General features: G+C 36.9%; 2 protein-coding genes across 11 annotated transcripts in view; one reads left to right on the top strand and one right to left on the bottom strand.

Moving 5' to 3' along the window:
- The window catches only part of LOC135116394 (uncharacterized), a 243,875-nt gene that overhangs the window by 55,276 nt on the left and 165,704 nt on the right, over nucleotides 1-22,895 (top strand). For 2 of the 10 annotated variants that reach the window (XR_010276290.1, XR_010276289.1), the window contains exon 1: nucleotides 11,951-12,202. The exons of 6 other annotated variants lie outside the window; for them this stretch is intronic. Coding sequence is in view for 1 of the 4 variants with exons in the window: in XM_064033829.1 (XP_063889899.1) it covers nucleotides 12,119-12,202 (84 nt within the window). In the remaining 3 variants the exon portion in view is untranslated. Of the gene's footprint in view, nucleotides 1-11,941; nucleotides 12,203-22,895 lie in introns of those variants that run through there. 2 more of the 10 variants (XM_064033829.1, XR_010276291.1) reach the window with 2 other exon arrangements.
- LOC135116392 (uncharacterized) lies at nucleotides 18,745-21,896 on the bottom strand. Its single transcript, XM_064033825.1, has 3 exons — nucleotides 20,131-21,896; nucleotides 19,624-19,820; nucleotides 18,745-18,860 (listed from the first exon to the last, which is right to left on the bottom strand). Exon 1 carries the CDS (start codon nucleotides 21,403-21,405, stop codon nucleotides 20,317-20,319), a length of 1,089 nt encoding a protein of 362 aa, XP_063889895.1. The 5' UTR covers nucleotides 21,406-21,896; the 3' UTR covers nucleotides 18,745-18,860; nucleotides 19,624-19,820; nucleotides 20,131-20,316.

Raw genomic sequence — 22,895 nt, 5'->3', positions numbered from 1 at the left:
CTTTTCATGCATTTTTTTGCTTTTTGGTACCCTAAAATAAGAAGAAAAAAAATACACATTTTGGTCATGCCGTTCTGTTTCTACTTATAGTTATAGTTATTTATGCGTTTTAACCTTTTGATACCTAAGAAGCTCTAAAACAAACATAATACATGCTTCTCGTAATGTGTTTTTGTTGCCCCATCTAGAGTACTTTCTATGCATTTTGGTGTTTATTTTCGTAAGAATCTCAGAAACACTCAAAATCATTGATTTTCGTCAAAAAGCATGCAAAAGCATCCTCAATAAGGAAAGAAAACTAGATTTCAAGAATCGTGTCTTTTGAGTGTTTATGAAGAAAAAGCACGTCATGTTTTGATAACTCAAAAAACGCTCAAAATTCTCGTTTTTTCGTAAAGTCTTTTTCGTTTCCTTATATAGCAGTACGTTTTTGTAAGTTTTTGTACGTAACAAGCTGAAGAGATTCAAAACACTTTTATTTGCTAATGTTATTGCGTTACTCCATATACCGTGTTTTGAATGTGTTTTATCGTTTTCCTATGTAAGTAGTTGAAAACACGCAAAAGTCACTTTTTTTGTATTTTTTCCTCATAGAGGGTGCTTTTTCTTCATAAACACTCAAAAGACACGATTTATGAAATCTAGTTTTCTTTCTTTATTGAGGATGCTTTTCCATGCTTTTTTTTATGTTTTGTTACCTAACGATAAGAAATACATTAAAAATACACGTTTATGGTAATGTTCTATTTTTTTTTTTTTTTCCATAAAGAGTGCTATTCATGGCTTTTAGTGTTTTGTTACTTAAGAAACTTAAAAACACACATACGAGAAATAAGTGTTTCTCGTAACGACTTTTCGTTTCCCCATATAGGTTTTTCTACGTAATAAGCACAAAAACAATATTTCTTTTATGATAATGCCACTCTGTTTCTCCATAAAGTATGTTTTGCGTGCATTTTTAGCGTTTTGGTACTTATGAAGTCCAGAAAGACTAAAAAGACAAATTTTTTTTCGAATCTTCGTATTCGTATTTTTTCGTATGGTTTGTATCGCCACATAGAGTAAATTCCAGGTTTCTTAGCTCTTTTTGTGCCTAAGACTCTCAAAAAACACTCAAGAAACACGTTTCTTTTAATGTCGCTTCTTTTTCCCATATAAGTAAGAGTTTTTGTCGTTTTGGTATCTAATAAAGTGAGAACGTTCCGTTTCTCCATATAGAAAATTCTTTATGCTTTTCATCTTTTTCATACCTAACTAGCTCAAAAACACTTTTAATACATATTTCTCGTAATGTATTTTTATTTCTCCATACAAGGTACTTTCCATGCATTTTGCCGTTTTTCTACGTACCAAGATCCGAAATACTCAAAATACTTGTTTTCGGTAATGTATTTTCTGTTTCTCCATAAAAAGAGTTTTGCATGCATTTTAGCGTTTTAGTACGCCAACAGCTCAAAAACACTAAAAAGAGACGTTTTTGGTAGTTATTTTATTTTCTCACATACGATGATTTTCATGCTTTTTAGCGTTTTGGTGGTTAGTACTCTCATAAACACTCAAAAGACACGTTCATGGAAATCTCCCCTCCTTTCCACGTACAAGGTGCTTTGCTAGTATTTTTGCGTTTTAGTAGCTAACAATGTGGAATACACTCAAATTACATTTTTTTTGGTAATGTTGTTCTGTTTCTCATATAGAGTGTTATTTATGCGTTTCAGTGTTTTGGTACTTAAGAAGCTCAAAAACACTAATAATACAGGTTTCTTGTAATAGCTTTTCGTTTCTTCATTTAGGGTACTGTACACGGATTTTACCCTCTTTATACGTAACAAACTCCAAACAATCAAAATACTTATATTTGGTAATGTTATTTTCTTTCTACATAAAGCGTGGTTTTTGAGGCGTTTTAGAGTTTTCGTACGTAGGTAGTTTAAAAACACTGAAAAGAAACGTCTTTGGTAATGTTGTTTTGTTGTCTTACATAGGGAGCTTTCCTTGCTTATCAAATTTTTTAGTGCCTAACACGCTCATAAGAACTCAAGACATATTTCTAAGTCTTGTTTATTTTACCAATATTGGGTGATTTACGTACATTTTGTCATTTTAGTACATAAGAATATGAAATACTTTAAAAATGTTTTGTGGTATGCTGTTCTATTTTCCATATAGATTTCTATTCCAACGCTTTCGAGTTTTTTTTTTACCTAATATGTTCAAAAACACTCATAATATAAGGTACTTTTCTCGTGATGTCTTTTCGTTTCGTCATATAAGGTACTTTCCATGCTTTTTGATATTATTGTACGTAACAAGCTCATAAACAATAATTTTTTTTTTTTTCATAAACAGGATGCGTTTTAATGTTTTGTTGAGTGTTAAAACACTCAAAAGACACGTTTTTCATAATGTTTTATCTTCGTATATAGAATGCTTTATATGTTCTTTAGCGTTTTTTTTTTTTTTTTTTTTTGGATAATACCCTCAAAAAAACTAAAAATTCACGTTTGTGGAAACGCCATTTTCTTTCCACATATATTGTGCTATTCATTCATTTTGCGTGCATGCATTTGTATACATATAGAGTGCTATTCAATCTATTTCAAGTTTTTGTACCTAAGATGCAGAAAAACATTCATAAATCCACGTTTCTCGTAATGCCTTTTCGTTTCCTCATATAAGGTACTTTCCATACTTTTGACGTTTCTGAACGTAACAAGCTGAAAACACTCAAAATACTTTTTTTTTGGGGGGAATGTTATTAACGTTCTCCATAAAGTGTGTTTTGCATGCGTTTTATTGTTTTGGTACGTTAGAAGATCGAAAACACCCAAAGGACACGTTTATCGTAATTTTGTTTTGTATTGGTATACAAGATGAACTCCATGCATGTAAAGCCTCCAATATGAGGAAGCGTAACGACATTACCAAAAACGTGTCTTTTCAGTGTTTTTGAGCGTGTACGACACGAAAACGTTAAAAAACGTTTTCGTGTCGTACACGCTCAAAAACACTGAAAAGACACGTTTTTGGTAATGTCGTTACGCTTCCTCATATTGGAGGCTTTATATGCATTTTCGCGTTTTGGTAACTAACAATGTAAAAACATTCAAAATACACATTTTCATTAATGTTCTGGTTTTCCATATGAAATACTATTCATGTGTTTTAGAATTTTAGTAACGCTTATACTCGTAATACACGTATCTGGTAATGTTCTCTCGTTTCCCCATATAGGGTTTTTTGCATGCATTTCAATGCTGTAAATACTTTTGTTTTGCAATATTATTCTGTTTCTACAAGAAGGTTGTTTTGCAAGCGTTTAAGTGATTTAGTATGTAAGAAGCTCAAAAACGTTTAAAAGGTCTTTTTTGTAAAAATTTTGTTCTCTCATATAGGTTGATTTTCATTTTTTTTTCTTTTTTTTTACGTTTTGTTGCTTAACACGCTGAAAATATTCAAAAGACATGTTTCTGGAAAATTTGATTCCTTTCCTCAAGTAGGCTTTATTGCATGCTTTTTGCCGTTTGTGAAATATACTTATTATTCTGTTTCTCCAAGAAGGTTGTTTTGCATGCGTTTAAGTGATTTAGTATGTAAGAAGTTCAAGAAAGTTTAGAAGACATTCTAATTCATGAAGTTCTTTTGTTTTCCCATATATGTAGATTTTTTTTTTCTTTACGTTAATTTGCTTAACACGTTCAAAACATTCAAAAAACATGTTTCTGGAAAACTTGATTCTTGAAACCTGGAATTCTGGAAAACTTGAAATACCAAAACGCTGAAATGCATGAATAGCACTCTTTCTCGGAAAGAGAACAACATTATCAAAAATCTATATTTTGAGGGATTTTTTTTCACATTCTTAGGTACCGAAACCCCAAAATGCAAACAAAGCACCCTCAATTGTGAACTGAAATTTCATTTAGAGAAACATGACTTTTGGGTGTCCTTTCAAGGCACGAGAAAACTAAAAAGCATGGGAAACACTGTATTTGCAAAAAAAAAAAAAAAAAAAGAAAAAGAAAAAAGAAAAACAAAACTTCTTTTGAGAGATTTTTTTTCTTTTTAGCTAGTTACGTATCGAAAAGCAAAACAGCTTTTTTTTTTTATGGAGAAACAATAATAGCTTTAACAAAAAACATCCATTTCAGTGTTTTCATGTTGTTACGTACAAAACCACAAAATATGTATGAAAGTACACTACATCCGGAAACTAAAGAACATTACGAGAGACGTGTATTTTGAGTGTTTTGAGCTTCTTACGTACCAAAACGCTGAAACGCATGAATAGCACTTCATTATTATTATTGATCAAGTCGACTGGCCTTATTACTGTGTGCATGTGTTCCTTGATGGGATTACAGTATGTTCTGTATTGTCTTGATAAGGCTAGGTTACCTGTTGTTGTTGTTGTTGTTGTTGTTGTTGTTGTTGTTGTTGTTGTTGTTGTTTAAATATTATTTTTTTTCTTCTTTTTCTTCTTCTTCTTCTTCCTTCTTTTTTTTTCTTCTTCTTCATCTTGCTATTCTTCTATTTCATCTCCTTATTCTTCCTTCATCTACTCCTCGTCATCTTCCGTCTCCTTTCCAGCGTCCTCCACTCCCTTCCACACATCGCTAGCAGCAGCAAAGCAGTCCTACACCACCTAAGAGCACTAATATTACCACTAGTATCATCATTACACAGCATCAACAACAGTAGGAATAGTATTTTTGCTGTTGTAATTTTTTCCATCGGTAATGATACTGATAGAGAGATGTGTAATGTGAGTAATGATATTCCTGATTATTTCAGTGATACTGCATGGAATATTAATGACTATAACGACACCTCCTCCTGCCAGCATAATAATAGTGATGGTAATTGTAATAGTAATGACAGTGATGATGATGATACCAACAGCAATAGTGGTGGTGGTGGTGGTGGTGGTGGTGGTGATGATGATGGTGCAGCAGCGGAGATGAGCAAGCAAACGAGCACGCGCAGATGAAGAGAAGGACGGGGAAAAAGAAACTGACACGGCGAAAACAAGGAAGGACGAGGACGAACAAACAAGATGCCGGTGACGAAGGTGAGGCGGAACAGAAAGGGTGAGAGGTACACATATAAGGAAACATGGCACGACTTACCATGCCCTCCTATGCCACCCCCTCCTCCTCCTTGCCCGCCAATTCCCACTCTAAATTACATTCCTCTTCCTTCGCATAGACTGAGACAAGAAGTTTCTACAGATGATGGGCCTTAAAGGAGTTCAGATTTTTTTGAGTGTGTGAGTGACAAGGAATGAGTTTTGAAAGCGAGCAGGAAAATAAATGTATGGTATGTCATGTTTACTTTTTCTTTTTCCTACTTTCCCTTTATTTCTCTTTGCTCTTTCCTATCCCCCTTTTTTTTTCTTCCTCCTCCAATGCTTTCCTCCTTTAAATTTTTTCCCCTTCTTTCCTTTGTCTATCATCAGTGTTTTATTTATCCTCATCTTTGCTTTTTTACTTTTTTTTCCGCTGCTGTCACATTCTTTTCATTTAGTCTTTTGTTTCCTTTTCATCTTTTCCCTCTTCTTTCCTTCTCACTTCTTTATATTTTCCTCTTTCCTCAATTTCTACCTCTTCCAATTACAACATTTACCTCTCCTATCTATTTCCACATTTCCCTTTCTTTTCAATCATCTCTCCTATTCCTCCAACATTAATTTTTACCTCAACCCTCTTTTCCCTTTAATTTCCTTGCATTTTTCCCTCAATCAAATTTCTTTTTCATTATCTGTCGTGTTCTTCCCGCGGCGTCGCTTTTCATTTCCTTTCTCCTCTGCGCGGTACGAACTGGAATCCTCTCCTGCCCCTCCTTCCATCCCCGAAATCTAGTCTGGCTATAAGTAAAATGTTGGCTTGTCAGTGCGAGTCTCTGTTTACACGCAGCGCGGAGAGCAAGCAAGGAAGTGTTTACAGGGACAACAAATCATCCTGCGAGAGAAACGAGGAACAGCCATCTGGTGCCCCCCTCGTGTTTTGTGGTCATACTACATCCACTGCCTCTGCTTGCTTGTCTGCTTGCCCGTGCTCCAAAGCCCGCCTTTTGGTGAGGCTAGTTGTGTGTGTGTGTGTGTGTGTGTGTGTGTGTGTTGAGGGGCCGGAGTAAGGTGAGGACTTAATGTTTGCTTTTGCTGCGATAGTTGGTGTGTGATAGTGTACTTGTGGTAGCGGTGGTGATGGTATATACCACTACTACTACTACTACGTGGTGTTGATTCTTGTAATGACTGTGATGGTGTCGGTGGTGGTGATGGTGCTCTTGGTATATACGTACATACTACGTGGTGCGGATGGTTGTGGTGGCCGTTTTGATGGTTGTTGTGGTAGAAGAAATATCAGTGGTAGTGGTAATGGTAATGGTAATGGTTTTGGTGGTGGTTAGAGGGGTAGTAACACTGATTATATCTTTTTTTTTTTTTTCGTTCTTTGGTGCTCTACTTTTTCGTGTGCTTTCTTAACGTAATGATTCGAGCAGGAGAGGAAAAAAAGTGGGATTGAGGAGAAGCGAGAAGTAATCACGTAAAGAGGGAAGGAGGAGGAGGAGGAGGAGGAGGAGGAGGAGGAAGAGGAGAAGGACTAACGTGATGAGAGAGATGGAACTAACACGAGGAAGGGTGCTTGACACGATGGAACCAGGAAGTGATTTTCTCGGTTTGTGATTGTTAGAATACACGTTAAAGGCCCATTCACACACATCAGTGACGTATCACTGTGACATTTACTCTGCCTTGATCTGCCTTGCTTAAGCCAGAAATATGACAGAATATTTTTGCTTTACTGTTTGTACTTTATCATCTTGTTTTATACTGCATGATTCTTTTCATCATTCCATTCTAGTCTGATTTATTGTACTCTAGTTTATTCCTTTACGTCGTGTGATCCTATTGCTTTGTTCCGCTTCATAATTCTTTCTCGTAAATCATTCTACTTCATTTACGTATTCCACTCGCTTGCTTTTATTTCCCTGTGTTGTATTCCCTTTTACTCCTCGCCTCTGTGCTTTATTCCATTTGCAGAGTGTCTTCCCGCGGCGTGCACAGGAACAGAGAGGACTCGTTGATTGAGAGGAGTCCTTGTGAGAACAGATGACTTAGTCTGTGAATGCGTTTTCTTTTGTTATATGCAATACTTGTACTGTATACACTTGATTTTTCTCGGATTTTCAAATGTTTATTTTTTTATCATTTTTCTCTATAAACAGAATGCATGTGCTTTTTTAATGTCTATTATCCATCTCTCTCTCTCTGTTGGTAATATTTCTTTTCGTAAATGTAAAAGTGCCGGTACATTTCTCCAATTTATATTCTGGCCGTGCTCGTTGCGTCAAGCATTTCGTCGTGAATTCACGGTATTTATTCTATGTAGCTTTTCTTGGATTTATTCTAGCATCTTTTTTTCTTGTCGAGTTTCTCATGCCATATTCTTTGAGCTTCTTTATTTCTTTATTAATTTAATTCATGCTGCAGCGAAAAACTCGAAATATAATTTTGTTCTTAAACCCTTCCCCTTCTCGACTTGGCTTTTGCACAGGCTCCATCTTTTCATTATATACTCTAATTGTAATTAACTTGCCATTATCTTATCCTTTCCCATGTGTAAACTACTAATTCCTTCATCATTCCTGTTTTTATTTTCTCATGTCGCCTCTGATATCTCATTCCTCCCTCTCCATTCTGTTTAACATATTCTAATTCACTCAACTTTCTCCTTTTCATCCACTTCTATATAACATACATATACATCTCTCACTTCTTTGTTTCTCTAATGCATATTCATCTTATTTGTATACATCATTTCCTGTCCACCAGTTACCAGCCTCCTCATGCTCTCCTTTTCCCTTGTAGCCATCCTCATTCATATTCTGTTTTTATTCCCTCCTTATATATATATATATATATATATATATATATATATATATATATATATATATATATATATATATATATATATATATATATATATATATATATATATATATATATATATATATATATATATATATATATATATTTTTTTTTTTTTTGTCTTTTGTCTTTTTACTCCCTCATTCTTTTCCTTTCCTTTGCATCTGTCATTCACGACCATCACTCGGTCTTCCCCTCGTGTACTTCCCTCTAAACACACACACACACACACACACACACACACACACACACACACACACCTGTCGAGTTTCCTGCGCACGTGACAGGTGTGTGAGTCTCGTCCTGTGACTTTTGAGGGGATAAATGTAAGCAGGAAATAAGATTCTGAAGTCCGATCTTGTGCATCTTGGGGAGGCGTGAAGGGGTCTTTCCCACGCAAATTTTGACTCACATTCACCTGACATGCTCAAGATAAACACTCCTGATTGGCAACACTACTCGTCACTTAAGACAGCGCCAGACTCGGAAAATCGTGAGCCACAGTCGTAATATTGAGACACTGAGGACTCGAGACAGCGCCAGGACGCTTGGAAACCTCTGGTGACTTGGCCTCAGCATGAATTACACACTTCCTTGGCGGACCACACGCCCAGAAACGTACCCAAGACACACACCCTTCGAGAGAGTGTTGCATTGTGAAGCGTCTCGTCACCACTCTCTCCACCTTCCTTCCACGTCACCACCACCACCACCACCAGTACCGCCGCCAACAGCGCCTTCTGCACTGCCGCCTTACTCCCTCACCTCGCCTCTCTTTTAAGTCATTTTGAAGCCGTAGTGGGCAGAGCAGAGGAAAAGAAGGAGAGGGAGGGGAAAGAGTAGGTGCTAAAGTGAGGAAAGGTGGAAAGAAGAGAAGGAAAAAGAAGAGGAAAAAGAGTTAGTGAGGAGTGAGGACGATGGGAAAGAAGAGGAAAAGTATATAGAGGAAAAGATGCTTGAAATGTTGTGAGATGGTACGAAAGAAGTCTGACAAAACGGCTTCCCAGACATGCATTATCGACACTCAGGTGCCTCCTTTCACCCTCACCTTTCACGGGACCGGCTCGGCAAATCTTAATACAGCTCCTTTTCCCTAGTAGTTCCCTCCTTCAACCGGGTCCTCCTGTCACTCGCAGCAGCAGCAACAGCAGCAGCAGCAGCAACAGCATCCCGCCTCTTCACCTTCTTCGCTCCGGGGAATAAAACACTGAAAGCAAACCGTGCCGCGAGAGGGAAGTTTGTTTGAAGGACTGGTGGCGGTGTTGGTGGTGATGGTGGTGGCAGACGAAGAGATGTGTTGTTGTAAGTGAAAAGAGAGAGAGAGAGAGAGAGAGAGAGAGAGAGAGAGAGAGAGAGAGAGAGAGAGAGAGAGAGAGAGAGAGAGAGAGAGAGAGAGAGCGCGCGGCTGAGTTCCTGTTGCATTTTATGGACAAGGAGAAAAGCGAGATGTTGGAGGAGGAGCTGGTGGAGATGGAGGAGGAGGACGAGGAACAAAAGAAAAACCAAGTTAAAAAAAAATAAAATGGAAGAGGTGAAGAGATGTTTGAAACAGAGAGTACTGGGAGGCTTCGAGGAGGTCATCGCCCCAGGGAGGAGGAGGAAGACAAGGAGGAAGAGGAGGAGAAGAAGGAGGAGGAACGTAAAGAAAAGAAAAAAAAAACGACAGTGGGAAAGATTATAGGACGCTTATTACCAGAAGTGTTAGGTGTGTGGGGCAGCGGGGTGTCTGCCTCATGAAATCATCAATGAAGCCAAGTTGACGAATAGAAATCAACGATACTCCACATAGAAGTCTTTAAAAAAAAAAAAAATCCTGCTAAAAGCCAGATCAGAAGTTAACAACAAAACTTGAAAAAAAAAATAAATAAATAAAATAAATAAGAAGCAATGCTAGTCTCCCTTGACAGTTAGTCAGACAAGACCTGATCGCAAATGACATGTTTTGTTTCTTTTGAAGAGTGGCACTGTCTAAGCTGTTTTTTTCCTGTAGTGGACTGTATGCACCAGTACTGATGAGGGTTGCGGTGTGTCTTGTTAGTCTGTTAGAGATGAATGTGTTTTTCTTTATTTGTATGTTATTTGCATAAGTCTTTTGTTTTTATTTGTTTATTTAGATCTTGTTAGTGTTAAAGTAGCTGCCACCAGCCATGGGGTCCAGGCCAGCTGTGGCTTTATTCCATGTTGTCGAGGTAGCATGCTTCTTATTACATTCCCTTGAAAATAGAGAGAGAGAGAGAGAGAGAGAGAGAGAGAGAGAGAGAGAGAGAGAGAGAGAGAGAGAGAGAGAGAGAGAGAGAGAGAGATACATTTAATTCCCTATCTCAACCTATATTCCTATGGTTATTTCTTTTCCCTTTAACCCAGAATTGATAATGGCAAGGAAATTACATTTCCGATGTCTGTCAGTCCTCTGAGTTAACTAAGTAATTAATTCACACCAAGAAAAATATTATTTTGCATATAAACAAAGTTTATAATTAACAAAAAAATAATGGGAAGCTGTCAACAAAGATCTCTGTCGGCCTTCGCTCTGAGGACTACTTGTTGTTGCTGTTGTTGTTGTAGTTGTTGTCGTTGTGGTTGTTGTTGTTGTTACTGTTGTTGTTGTTGTTGTTGTTGTTGCTGTTGTTGTTGTTGTTGTTGTTGTTGTGATAGAGATAATTGGGGGAAGGGAGAAGCGTCAAGCAAGAGTTTGGACAGCATTAAAGAAAAGTAAGAAAGGAAGTACAGACTTGATAAACTTGTTTGCAATATATAGTACAGACATGATGCTTACACTAGTGCAGAAGGCAGTGGCTATTAATTCAGGTCGCTTAGATTTATGGAGGCCGAATGAAGTGAGCGCGACTCCTTACAGGGTTTTACACACACACACACACACAATATATATATATATATATATATATATATATATATATATATATATATATATATATATATATATATATATATATATATATATATATATATATATATATATATATATATATATATATATATATATATATGAGTACAGCATACTCACATACAAACATACACATACACACACATAAACTCTTACACAGTTGCACTCATACACATACCTTATACTTTTTTTTCTTTTTTCCTTTAGGCTACTCGGCACTGGTACGCTTTATATACACCGCAAATCGTCAAAACTAGTTCCTTCTCCCCAACTACACACCTGTTTTTTTAATACACCTCTAAAAGTTTTTAACTTTTGTCTTTACTCAGACTGTTCTTGAAAATTTTAGGTAGTTATCTAGTTAGTTTTCGGGTTTCAAAACAATAATACAGATTTTCTTTATAATTACAACAAGTAACATTTCATATAGCTCTACACTTTATCTTCAACATCTTGAGAGAGGAAATTTTTACATGGCTTGTATCAAAAAAAATCCTTGGGCAACCTTTCGTTTCTTTATACAAGAATCAGCAGCACCAAGCGGAGATTTTTAATTCAAATATATATATATATATATATATATATATATATATATATATATATATATATATATATATATATATATATATATATATATATATATATATATATATATATATATATATATATATATATATATATATATATATATATATATATATATATATATATATATATATATATATATATATATATATATATATATATATATATATATATATATATATATATATATATATATATATATATATATATATATATATATATATATATATATATATATATATATATACTTATTTATTTATTTATTTATTTATTTATTTATTTATTTATTTATTATTTTTTTCATTGATCCATTTCATTGGGTCGTCAAGCATATATGCACAGTTTTATCCCCAACATATCTATCAAAATGTTATCAAAGTACCAATCCTGTGTATAGAATACCTAACACATTAACATCTAAGGCTAAGCAAATCATAAAGACAATTTAATTGAGGTAAAAAAAAAAAAGTCTACATCTGCTCTTGTCTTTCAAATATAACTTAAACTTTAAATAAAAGAGCGTTTATGAAGGAATATAGGTCGGCATGGTCAATCTGGACAGGATTTTGGGTCAGCCAAAAAAAAAAGGATGAATTGAAATCCCGCACGATCCTCCATTCAAAACTCGCGCCCTCTAGATCATCAAGCAAGAAGCAACAGTGTTCAATGTGATAGTGGTGAGCGGTGTAGCGTGGATGTGTGCGTCCATCAATCTTTCGCAGCTACGCCTTTCCGTGAGGCGGCTGGAGCAGGAAATCGCCGAGCCGTGCTGCAGAGAGGTGAGTGCACTCCTGGCCAGGGTGAGGACGAGGCAGTGACGTGTGCAGTGTGCTGTGCTGTGGAATCATGGGATGCGGCGGGAGGGTCAGGCTGTCATGGCGGCAGCCTCTCGCGGTCTTGAGTACTGTATGACCAGGCCACAAAGTTTCATATCCCATATCGTAGTTTCCGAGGGTTGATATGCATGATGGAAACGTGGAATGTGACTTGTGATGATCAGTGAAGCTTTCATGGCGATACTACTACCATGACTGAAAATTAGGGAACTAGGATTGCCCGGTTAGCTCTCTCTCTCTCTCTCTCTCTCTCTCTCTCTCTCTCTCTCTCTCTCTCTCTCTCTCTCTCTCTCTCTGGAAGCTTATTTGCACTCACTTACCTGATGGACTGCGTTTGAATGAATGGCCACAGTGAGGGTGCAGTCACAGATAATAGTGATGATGAGCCGGGGCTCCACACAGTTCATGGAGGATAAAACACGTATTTATGGCCAGGCACCCCCACCACCCATGCCTTCCTGATGCGCCCTCCCTGTCGGCTGGGTTGTGGGCACGTGTGTGTGTGTGTGTGTGTGTGTGTGTGTGTGTGTGTTAGAGTTTCATTAGAGTACGAGTAAATGTAGTGCATATATTCCGTTTGGTGCAAAGAACAAGATTTTCAAATTGGAATGATCGTGGCTCAGTGCGACTCACGTACAGAATACTGCGTGACGAGATGAAGCTGCTGAGAGTTTCTTGTGTTGCAGCTTTTATTTTTGTAACACATCTTATTCTCTTTTTTATTACGTATTTCTTCCCTAAGTAGTTAACTTCGTGTTATTTACGTCCAAACATCGAAAATTCAAGCCCCAACTTTAAGCATAATTTATAATGATGAACAGAATGTATTAAATTCTTTTATCCAGAACCTTTCAGATCAAGATATTGATTGACAGCTGCCAGGTACTGTAGGCCACATGTGAATGCTCTCAAAAATAATTGTTTTTTTTTTTATTTTTAGTAGTTGTAATAGGTAAATAACAAATAACTTGAGGATATACTATTAATGTTTTATTTATATTAGTAGTATAACAGCAGGTATTCTGAAATTTTAGCAAGTATGTGCTGCGTATAAAGCATGAAAAACAGTACAAGACACACTAGATGTGTAACACAGGGCAGAAAATAAAACCAAGGTGTTATTATGAAAGACAGCAGCATTCATAAGAGGCATTTTTTTTTTTCCCACACCTACACAGACATTTGGCAACATCAAGGTGTTTATCAAACACTAATGCCTTACAAGACAGAACACATGGTTAGTTGCATTAAGAGATCACACAAAAGTCATCACTATCCTATAGCATACATATATAATATACAGCAACACCAAGAGACATTGCAATATTAAGAACATAAGAAATAAGGGAAGCTGCAAGAAGTGATCAGGCTTACACGTGGCAGTCCCTGTATGAAATGTACCTATTTCCACCTATCATCCTCATCCATAAACCTGTCTAATCTTCTCTTAAAGCTCCCTAATGTCTTAGCACTAACAACATGATTACTGAGTCTTTTCCACTCATTTACCACTCTATTTGGGAACCAATTTCTTCCTATCTCTTTCTTAAACCAAAATTTTTGAAGCTTGAACCCATTATTTCTTGTTCTATCCTGGTTGCTGATCCTAAGAATTTTCCTTACATCCCCCTTGTTATAACCCTTATACCACTTAAAGACTTCTATCAGGTCCCCTCTTAACCCACGTCTCTCTAAAAGAATGTAAATTTAACAACTTTAATCTTGCATCGTAAGGAATACTCTTCATCCCCTGTATCCTTTTAGTCATTCTCCTCTGTACTGATTCTAATAGACCTATATCTTTCCTGTAATGTGGGGACCAGAACTGCACAGTGTAGTCTAGATGAGGTCTGACCAGCGCCAAATATAACTTTAATTTAATAACTTCAGGCTTTCTACTTTTAACACTCCTAAAAATTAATTCAAATATTCTATTTTCCCTGTTTCTGGCCTCTGCATTGCTTTCCTAGACGGAATTCAGAGCTAACTATAACTCCTAAATATTTTTCGTACCCTGAGCCTACCAGAGTTTCGTTGTTTATTGTATACCTACTGTGTGGGTTTCCTCTACCTATGCTAAGTACTTTGTATTTGTTGATAAACTGCATTTGCCATCTGTCCATCCATTCATTCATCCTATCTAAATCTGCCTGCAAGTAGATGGCATCTGATTCTGACATAATTAATCTACCAATCTTTGCCTGCAAATTTACTAAGATCACTACTAATTCCACTATCCAAGTCATTGATATATATTAAAAACAACAGTGGCCCTAATACTGATCCCTGTGGCATCCCACTAATTACATGACCTCACTTGGATTTAGAGCCATTTATTACAACTCTTTGTCACCTGTTGCTTAGCCATGACCTTATCCAGCCTAACACCTTCCTATCTATCCTGTGTGCCCTAACCTTTCTTAGGAGCCTCTGGTGGGGTACCTTGTCAAAAGCTTTACTAAAGTTCAGATATAAGCTGTCGTGACTATCACCATTATCTACTGCCTTGTACACTTTACTGTAAAAACTTAACAAGTTCGTCGGGCAAGACTTCTTCTTCATGAAGCTGTGCTGTGACTGATTTATCAAGTTATGTTTGTCTAAATACTCCTTTATGTTCCTCGCTATTATTGACTCCAATATTTTACCCACAACCGAAGTTAAGCTGACAGGTCTATAATTAGATGGTAAAGTTTTAACTCCTTTCTTAAAGATGGGTACTACATTAGCCTGCCTCCACATTACTGGTACCTCAACTGACTCAAGTGATTTCCTAAAGCCAGAGACTAATGGCTCACTAATAACCTCTGCATTCCTTAAGTACTCTGGCACATATTTCATCTGGTCCTGGTGTCTTGAACTTTTTAGCTTATCTATCTCCTGTTCCACTATCTCCTTAGTTATGAAAATATCTATCAGCTTCTCATTCTCATCTGCTTTAAACATCTGTTCACAATTTGGCATATCCTGCATGATTTCCTGGGTGAAGACAGTCAAAAAATACTCATTCAGAATTTTAATATCTTCTCCCCAGAACTAACCAGCACCCCATGTGCTGCCTCTAGTGGACCTATAGTATCTTTATTCTTCGTCCTGTATACCTGATAAAATCCCCTGGGGTCCGTCTTCACCTGGCTGGCTACCTTTAATTCATAATTGCCCTTGGTAACCTCCTGACTTATAACTAATTCATTACATTGTGGTCCTGAAACCTCTTCACCTACCCTTAATCTCTTATATATACTTCTCTTCCATCCTGTATAATGTTTTAACCTAGTAGTCATCCATTTAGGGTAATTTTTTTGTGATCTTATTGCTTTATACGGGATGTTTGCTAACTGTCCTATATGCAGTTTGTCTACAAAATATTTATACAACTCATTTACATTTACTTCACCTAACTCCCTCATTTTGGCCCCTTCCATCCTCTCTACTCCCTCATCTACTCACCTCGACCTCACTTCTCCCATTTCAGTATGACCTGACCCTCCAACATACTCACATCTATCTCACCCTCTCTCTCTCTCTCTCTCTCTCTCTCCTCAGCCCCTTCTGGACACATCTTCCCTCCTCTTGTCCTGCACCCTCATACCTCACCTCACCTCTCTCATCCTGCCTTATCTCTCTCAACTCTGACCCAGACCTGACCTCACTCTGCATCTGTTGCCAGTCAACTCCTCTCCTAAAGTCAGGTATTTTAATAGTGTTTTTGCTTCTAAAAGTTTCTTCCCATTTTAATTTGTACCTAATTTCCTAATGGTCACTGTTACCTAGCTGCCTTCCAACCTCTATCTGCATGACTGCTTTCTCCCTGTTAGTATAATATTGTTCCCCCTTGTGGGTTCAACGACTACCTGTTTTAAAAAATTATTCTGAGTTACCTTAAGAAATTCCTCTGATTCCTTGTTACCCACCATCAGGCTCCAGTTGATATTCCTAAAATTAAAATCTCCTATCACACATACCAGACTGTACCTTCCTGCTCTATTTATTTCCTGCCACAGTGAGGTGTTAATTTCCTTTGTACTGTTTGGTGGACTGTACACTACTCCCAGTACTGCTGACTGTGATCCTTCCTTAATATCTACCCATATCGACTTTTTGAATGTACATCAGGAGGTAACAGAGTCAACATAGCAAGGCTACACCACCTAACAGAGAACACAAAGACTTCCATATCAGAACAAATGACATGGCAACTCAGAACTGCATACAACAACAACAACAACAACAACATCAAAACAACAACAACAGCAGCAACAACAACAACAACAACAACAACAACAACAACAACAACAACAACAACAACAACAACAACAACAACAACAACACTAAAGTAAGGATATACAGTGGGCATATGGCAGCTAAAGATATATTGTTAATAACATGTAGCTAGCCAAAGAAACTTTCAGAGAAGAGAAGCATTTATGTCACCACAAAGTAAACATGCAGAATTTAAATAATTTTTGCATATGCTGTACAAAAGAGCACAAACCTGATGAAACATTATATGCAGGATAAAATACAGCATCCTGAGCTTGGACATGGGACATGCAGTGAGACAGTAGGACAAGAGCAGAATTTTTGCAAGAATACAGTGAAAAAAACAAAAACAACTAGAAAGAAATTTTGTGGGCATATCTGTGTACTGTATGCAAATTTACTATTCAACTTTTCATGTTTATTTCTTCCCATTTCCTATTTAAGGACATAAAATACTCAAAGTTTCATTAAACTAAAGCTTTTGGTTAGTTGTTGAAACACATGCAAAGGCAACACAAACTTATGACTGGTAAAGAAAATACACTTTTTTTCCTCATTGGGAAGTGAAAAGGCCACGTAAAATCATAAATCTAATCTGCCTCACTGCTGCTGTCTAACTGATGGCTGGTATCTGACAAAATATCCTTGTCATTTGACATTCATGAGGCTCAAAAATCTTCTTCAGGCACAATCAGTTACATGGAAAAGATTATGAGGTAGAAGTAGTCTGATGCCATCACTGTATCTTCAAATTTAGAGTTAGGAACTGAAGTCAGTGGGTAATCCAAGTCTTAATCTTGTCAAGGAAGTGTGGTCTTGTCAAGGAAGTATGGTTCATCTAATTAATAACTAAGGTAAGGGAACTGAACAAAGACCAGTTGTGCCACAGCACCTGAAGTGCTGTCTTGTTACAGTGTGTGAATGGCACAGTTTCCATGGTGTTCTTGCATTCCTTGCAAATTTTACAGGATTTAGCAATAAACATCATCAAAATGAAGAGTAACTAAACTATTTCAATAATGAAAAGGATCTATGCACCTGATATACATGCCTATACTGCAATAAGGACAGCTTCTTGTGGCAGTAAGCCTACCATGGAATGTGTGTCTATTCTGTTCATTACTTGAAAATCCTACACATGTTGAATTTACCAGTTAGGAGCAAGTCTCATATTTTTAAGCTGATGATCATTGAAAATTAAACGTTCATCATTTAATTACATTACCCTGTATGTACCTTACTTTTCTCCTTCACAATAGTGTTACCGAGTCTCTTCAAAAGCTTCGGTGAATCATCCGAGAAATGGATCCATTTACCATTGACGGCAAACATGTCAAGATTCCAAGAGAAGAACATTGTATTCCCTCTTGGTCAGAGGAAGAAAAAAAAGTGCGGTTACTTAAGTATCAATGTCTTAAGCCTAATGAACATGTCATCATTCTCACACTCTGCATAATATCAGTCTTTCCCAGATAAAAGGAATAACCTAAAAAATTTCCATTTCTCAGTTCTTTAATCACAAACAAAAATGCATGGTTTGCAAGTTTCAAACTTTTGTCATGTTCACTAGTATCCTTGCCTCCAATAATGGAATCAGAAACCTGGTAAAAATTAAACAAATCTTTGATGATACTCATTACATGAGATATATTGCCTTAAAGTAACTTCCTTTACAGGACTGCCAGAGTTTGTTGCTCCTGCTAACAAAATGTTTCTCAACGAGAAATGCAGTGCTTACTGTAATCCTTTTAGGACTGTGATAATATACTGCTACAGCAAGCTGCCTCCTCCTCTTCCTCCTCGTCCTCCACTGTCACACTAATCAAAGCATATCATTGATGTCCAGTGAAAAATTACAACATCCTGGGAGGCAGGAAATCTGCTGCTCTTTGCATCAATTGCTGTGGTATTGTGCTGTTCCTCCTTCCAGATTGCTGGACTGTCTTGGGTGGTGTGGATGGTGTCCCTGTAAATATGGAAATATGGAATATATTAGCATAACTTTGTGTCATTATTAGCATACTAGTATATGCATTTATTTTCTTGAGTAATGCTATTACCTCTGTTAGTAACAGAATAGGTTAACAACTTTTCTCTTTCTATCTCACCTGTGCCATCTTACACTTTTCCCATACCCACAACAACTGTCCTCTTCAAGTAAGTGATTAACAGTAATTATAAACCTTATATACAGTCATTATTCCCACCACATCTTTTCCTTGCCAAAAACATCTCAAAATACTTGTTCACATTGCTCATCACATCGGTTAACATGCTTGACTCAGATGTGCCGGTTGTGTTTCCTTTCCTGCTGTAAGCCACTTTACCACAATTCAGTCTGTAAAAAGAAGCATTTTGGTAACTGGAAAGCAAGGATTGCACAAAATTAAGTTATAAATATTGTGAAATATTAGTATATAAAGAAATGTATGATTGTGTATGGACAAATGGTGAAAGAAGATAGGATTTGTTAGTAGTGGAGGCAAAAGTTGGTTTATTATATTTTATTTATTCATATTTATATTGATATTCATATTTATATTCATATTATTATTTATTTTTATTTATTTATGTATTTTTTGGAGAAAAAATAACCACATGATTTCTTCCCACCTCTGTTTTTAATTCAAGCTTGATCAAGTTAGATTAAAAGAGAGGAAGGAAGTGGTTCTCAAACAGAACGGTAGATGACGGGAGTAGGCTCTGTAATTAGGTTGTTTGTGCAGAGTCAGCAGAGAGCTTGAAAAGAAGATTAGACAGATTTATGGATGGGGATGATAGGTGGAAATAGGTAGATATGTTTCATACAGGGACTGCTATGTGTAGCCCTGACGGCTTCTTGCACATTCCCTTATTTTCTTATGTTCTTAGAAAATGGGTTAGATAATAGTGGGAATTATGAGATTGCTGAATGGTATCTGCTAGCAAATATGTATATACTGAAATGAAAGCTCATCATATAATGTAATATAGTACATACAGTATATAGGCATCAATAAGGTTGTGAATGTTATTAATCAATATTTAGGATCTGTTGTTTAAAAACTATTTCATCATGAATGTCATTTAACCACATTTACCACAACTAAATTAAACATTACCAGTTATAACACAGTTGTGTAGTCACAGAAATGCTCTGTGGTATGTGCCTGAAGTTCGTTTATCTGCAGGAATTGGAGCTGCATTGTTCAGCAGATGTGTTGTGCTGCTGGTATGCTTGAGCTCAAAATTTTCAGTGTGGACAGACTGCTTGTGCTCCACACATGGTTTTCCCAAGACTTGGAGCCACTGCAATCACCTGGAATCATATTTAAGTTTTTAAATTCTTACTTAAATTCTGAAAGTATAATGAAAATATTTTCTATAAGATAAATAAATAATGAAAACTTGGTTCATATTCATATTTCAAGAACCAGTAAGGGAAAAGAATTTGCAGCCAGACAGATGCCCAGAAATAGTTTTACCCACTCATGGGCTATGTTGGGGTACACTAGGGTTGCCATATATGAACTATCAAAATTCCGGACACCTTCACTAACACCTGATTATGGTCCTGATATGATACTGGAAAACATGTAAATTAATTAAAAGAAACTCAACTTATTTACCTTTGCATATGGCTGATAATCTTGAATTCCGTTTTTCCACTTAGCTTAGTTGGTGTCTTCTAACTCTTCTTCAACCACTGCGTGTGTTGCTTGATGTGCCGATACATATTTTTCTGTAGATCTTATATTTTTAAGTAGTTCCTTGTTGGACTTTAAAAAGTTGAGGAAGTCAACGCAAGAGGTCTCTCAGTAGTTGTACTGTACAGTCAGAATACCTTTCATTGTATCAACACTCAGCTTGTTCCTTTCCTTCGTCCGCTGACTTTGCATCAGCGAAAAGACTCGCTCCACATTAGCATTGTGGGATGTTACAGCAAAAAAGAATTGTGCAATTCTGAGCAGTTCTGAGTGGCATTCAATATTCTTTGATGCTTCAAAGTATCTGGTCCATTTTTTATGTGCTGGTAATTTACTGAAGTCTTCATCATTCTTGTTCCTTTCTACAAACTGCCTCAAGTTACAAACTTGGTCAAAGCACTTTACATCATCAAGCTCTATTCCCTTGTCTATCAAGTATACAACACAAGGTTCCACATCAGTCCAGTTTGGCATTTCACTCAAGACCATCCACTTGAAACAAGAGAACTCTTCCAGTGGTTTCATCCACTTAGCTAAGTACTCTGAGCATCTGTTGTACAGGTTAACTACTTCAACACAGAACCTGTTACACTCTTCTTCTTTTCCTTCTGTGCGCTTCTGAGTAATTAGTCCTTTAACTTTTAAAGACATGAAATGCTGGTTCTTTCTTTGTGCAAGTACTTTACACACAGACTCCAAATTTGTCAGCACTTCTACAACAGAGTTACTTTCCTTTTCAATTGTTTGAACGTGTGTGTGAAATACAGCCATTAAAGAGTGCATGTGCCAGAGGTAAATCTCACTCATTTCATTTTCAAAGAATTTTTTTATTACTGTTGGTGGTTGCTCTTGTGAAAGAAAGGACTTAAGAGCAGGAAACATCTCTATCAGCCTTGTGATGCCAGGAAATAGTGACAGCCAACGACTCTTACTATGAGAGAGAAGCTTCCTGTACTCAACCTCAGCAAATTCACAATACTCCTTTAGTTTTTCAGAGCGAACTGTGTAGATATGAAAATGCTGATAAATCTTATTGATAATATTTTCAATATCAATATCCATTCTTTCTGCTCCATGATGAACACAGTTATTCAGAATATGTGCTGGGCAACCTACTCCAATCAATGACTTTTCCAACATCTTCAGATTTGCAAACACATTATTCCCTTCTTCGTTACGTTCGAATCCTCCAAACATTGTATTGCAGTTGTCACCTGTAAATGCCACACACTTTTTAGTAAGCCCATGTTTATCTAGGGTTTCTTTCACATATTTGGCAATAGTGTCTGCAGTCTCATTTGGGGTGTTCTTAAACTCAATCAGTTCTGACTGTAAACCACCATTTTTCCAGTCAAAGTACTGAATAATTACAGGAAACAGCTTTAATGCATCGTGATTACTACCATCTGTAGCAATTCCACAGTATACTACTTCATTTTCTTTTAGGCTTTTTAAGGCAACATCAACAGAATGAGGTGCAAGCACAGCTTTTATAATAGCTGCTGTCTTTGTTCAAGCACTAGAAAACTTTCTTGCCACCTCAATCAGGAAAAGTTTTTTTTTTTTTTCAGCAAAACAGATGAACAATCCATGGATGAGAAACTACCGTGATGTTTGACAGTGTGAAATGCATAAGCAGCTTCTGCAGCACTAACATCTTCAGCTTCACTTCCTGGTTTAACAAAATAATGTGTCATCTTCATTGATGAACCCTCTTCTTGCACTGCTCTCTTATGTTTCTCAGAGCTCACATGTGACTGTAAGTCATTAATGCCTTTATGTGCCAGTGAGACAAATGTTCCTGGTTTACACACCAAACACTCGGCTTCCCACTCATCCCTGCCTTTTTTGAAGCACGGGAGTTTGTTCTGCATCTCTGCAGTGAATTTACACTTTCGTTTGGGCATCTTGACAAGAACAAGTAATAGTTGTAATGACGAGGTCACAAGGCCGCAAACACATTTTAACTCGTATTTCACACCACATTTTACTTGAAATTATTTGAACATGCTAGATATCTTGCCATGTAAGACGTTCCTGCTATATGCAGTATTACACACACCACGGTGTCTTATTCATCAAGCAATAGTAGTGGCTGGCAGCATCAGCTCAGTAATTACTTGCTTCAAGACACTTGTATTTTCTGCTAATGACCAAAATATCCCCCCCCCACAAAAAAAAAAAAAAAAATCCTACCGTCTGGCATCCCAGAGGAATAAATACAGCTGAGCCCATGGGAGTGTACCGCTTTTCTTGCCCCACACAGCAACAGAGGCGAGAGGCATCACAGAGCAGCATGTATGTACGAACACAGGCGTGGCCAGCATTGTGATGGGCTCGGGTTTTGTGTACATGCTTCGAGCTGTACAGTACAGTGTACACACAGGCGTGGGCAGCGGTGCGGTGGGCTCAGATTTTGTTTTCATGCTTCGAGCTGATCACCATGCTTGAATGCAATATTTCAAAAGGAGATGAAACAGAGAGTTATATAGAGTGAGGATCATATCAGCAAATGAACTATAAGTCGATAATCAACTAGTATTTTGGCAGATAGGGAAAACCTCGTTGTCAGGAAGCCGCGAGAATCTTCTAGTCTGGTGAGGTAAAAATACAAAAAAAAAAAAAAAAAAAAAAAATCACCAGTATTCGCCCTGCCAAAAATTAAAGATATGTATGGCGCTCCCTTT

Source organism: Scylla paramamosain, chromosome 31 (assembly GCF_035594125.1).
Source record: "Scylla paramamosain isolate STU-SP2022 chromosome 31, ASM3559412v1, whole genome shotgun sequence".
Lineage (NCBI taxonomy): Eukaryota > Metazoa > Arthropoda > Malacostraca > Decapoda > Portunidae > Scylla > Scylla paramamosain.
Note: the sequence above shows the minus strand (reverse complement) of the source record. Positions and strands in the feature narration are given on the sequence as shown.

What these genes read in the sequence shown, in the direction of transcription:
- LOC135116392 (XM_064033825.1), bottom strand. Translation starts at nt 21,405, where the DNA reads ATGTTTGGAGGATTCGAACGTAACGAAGAAGGGAATAATGTGTTTGCA.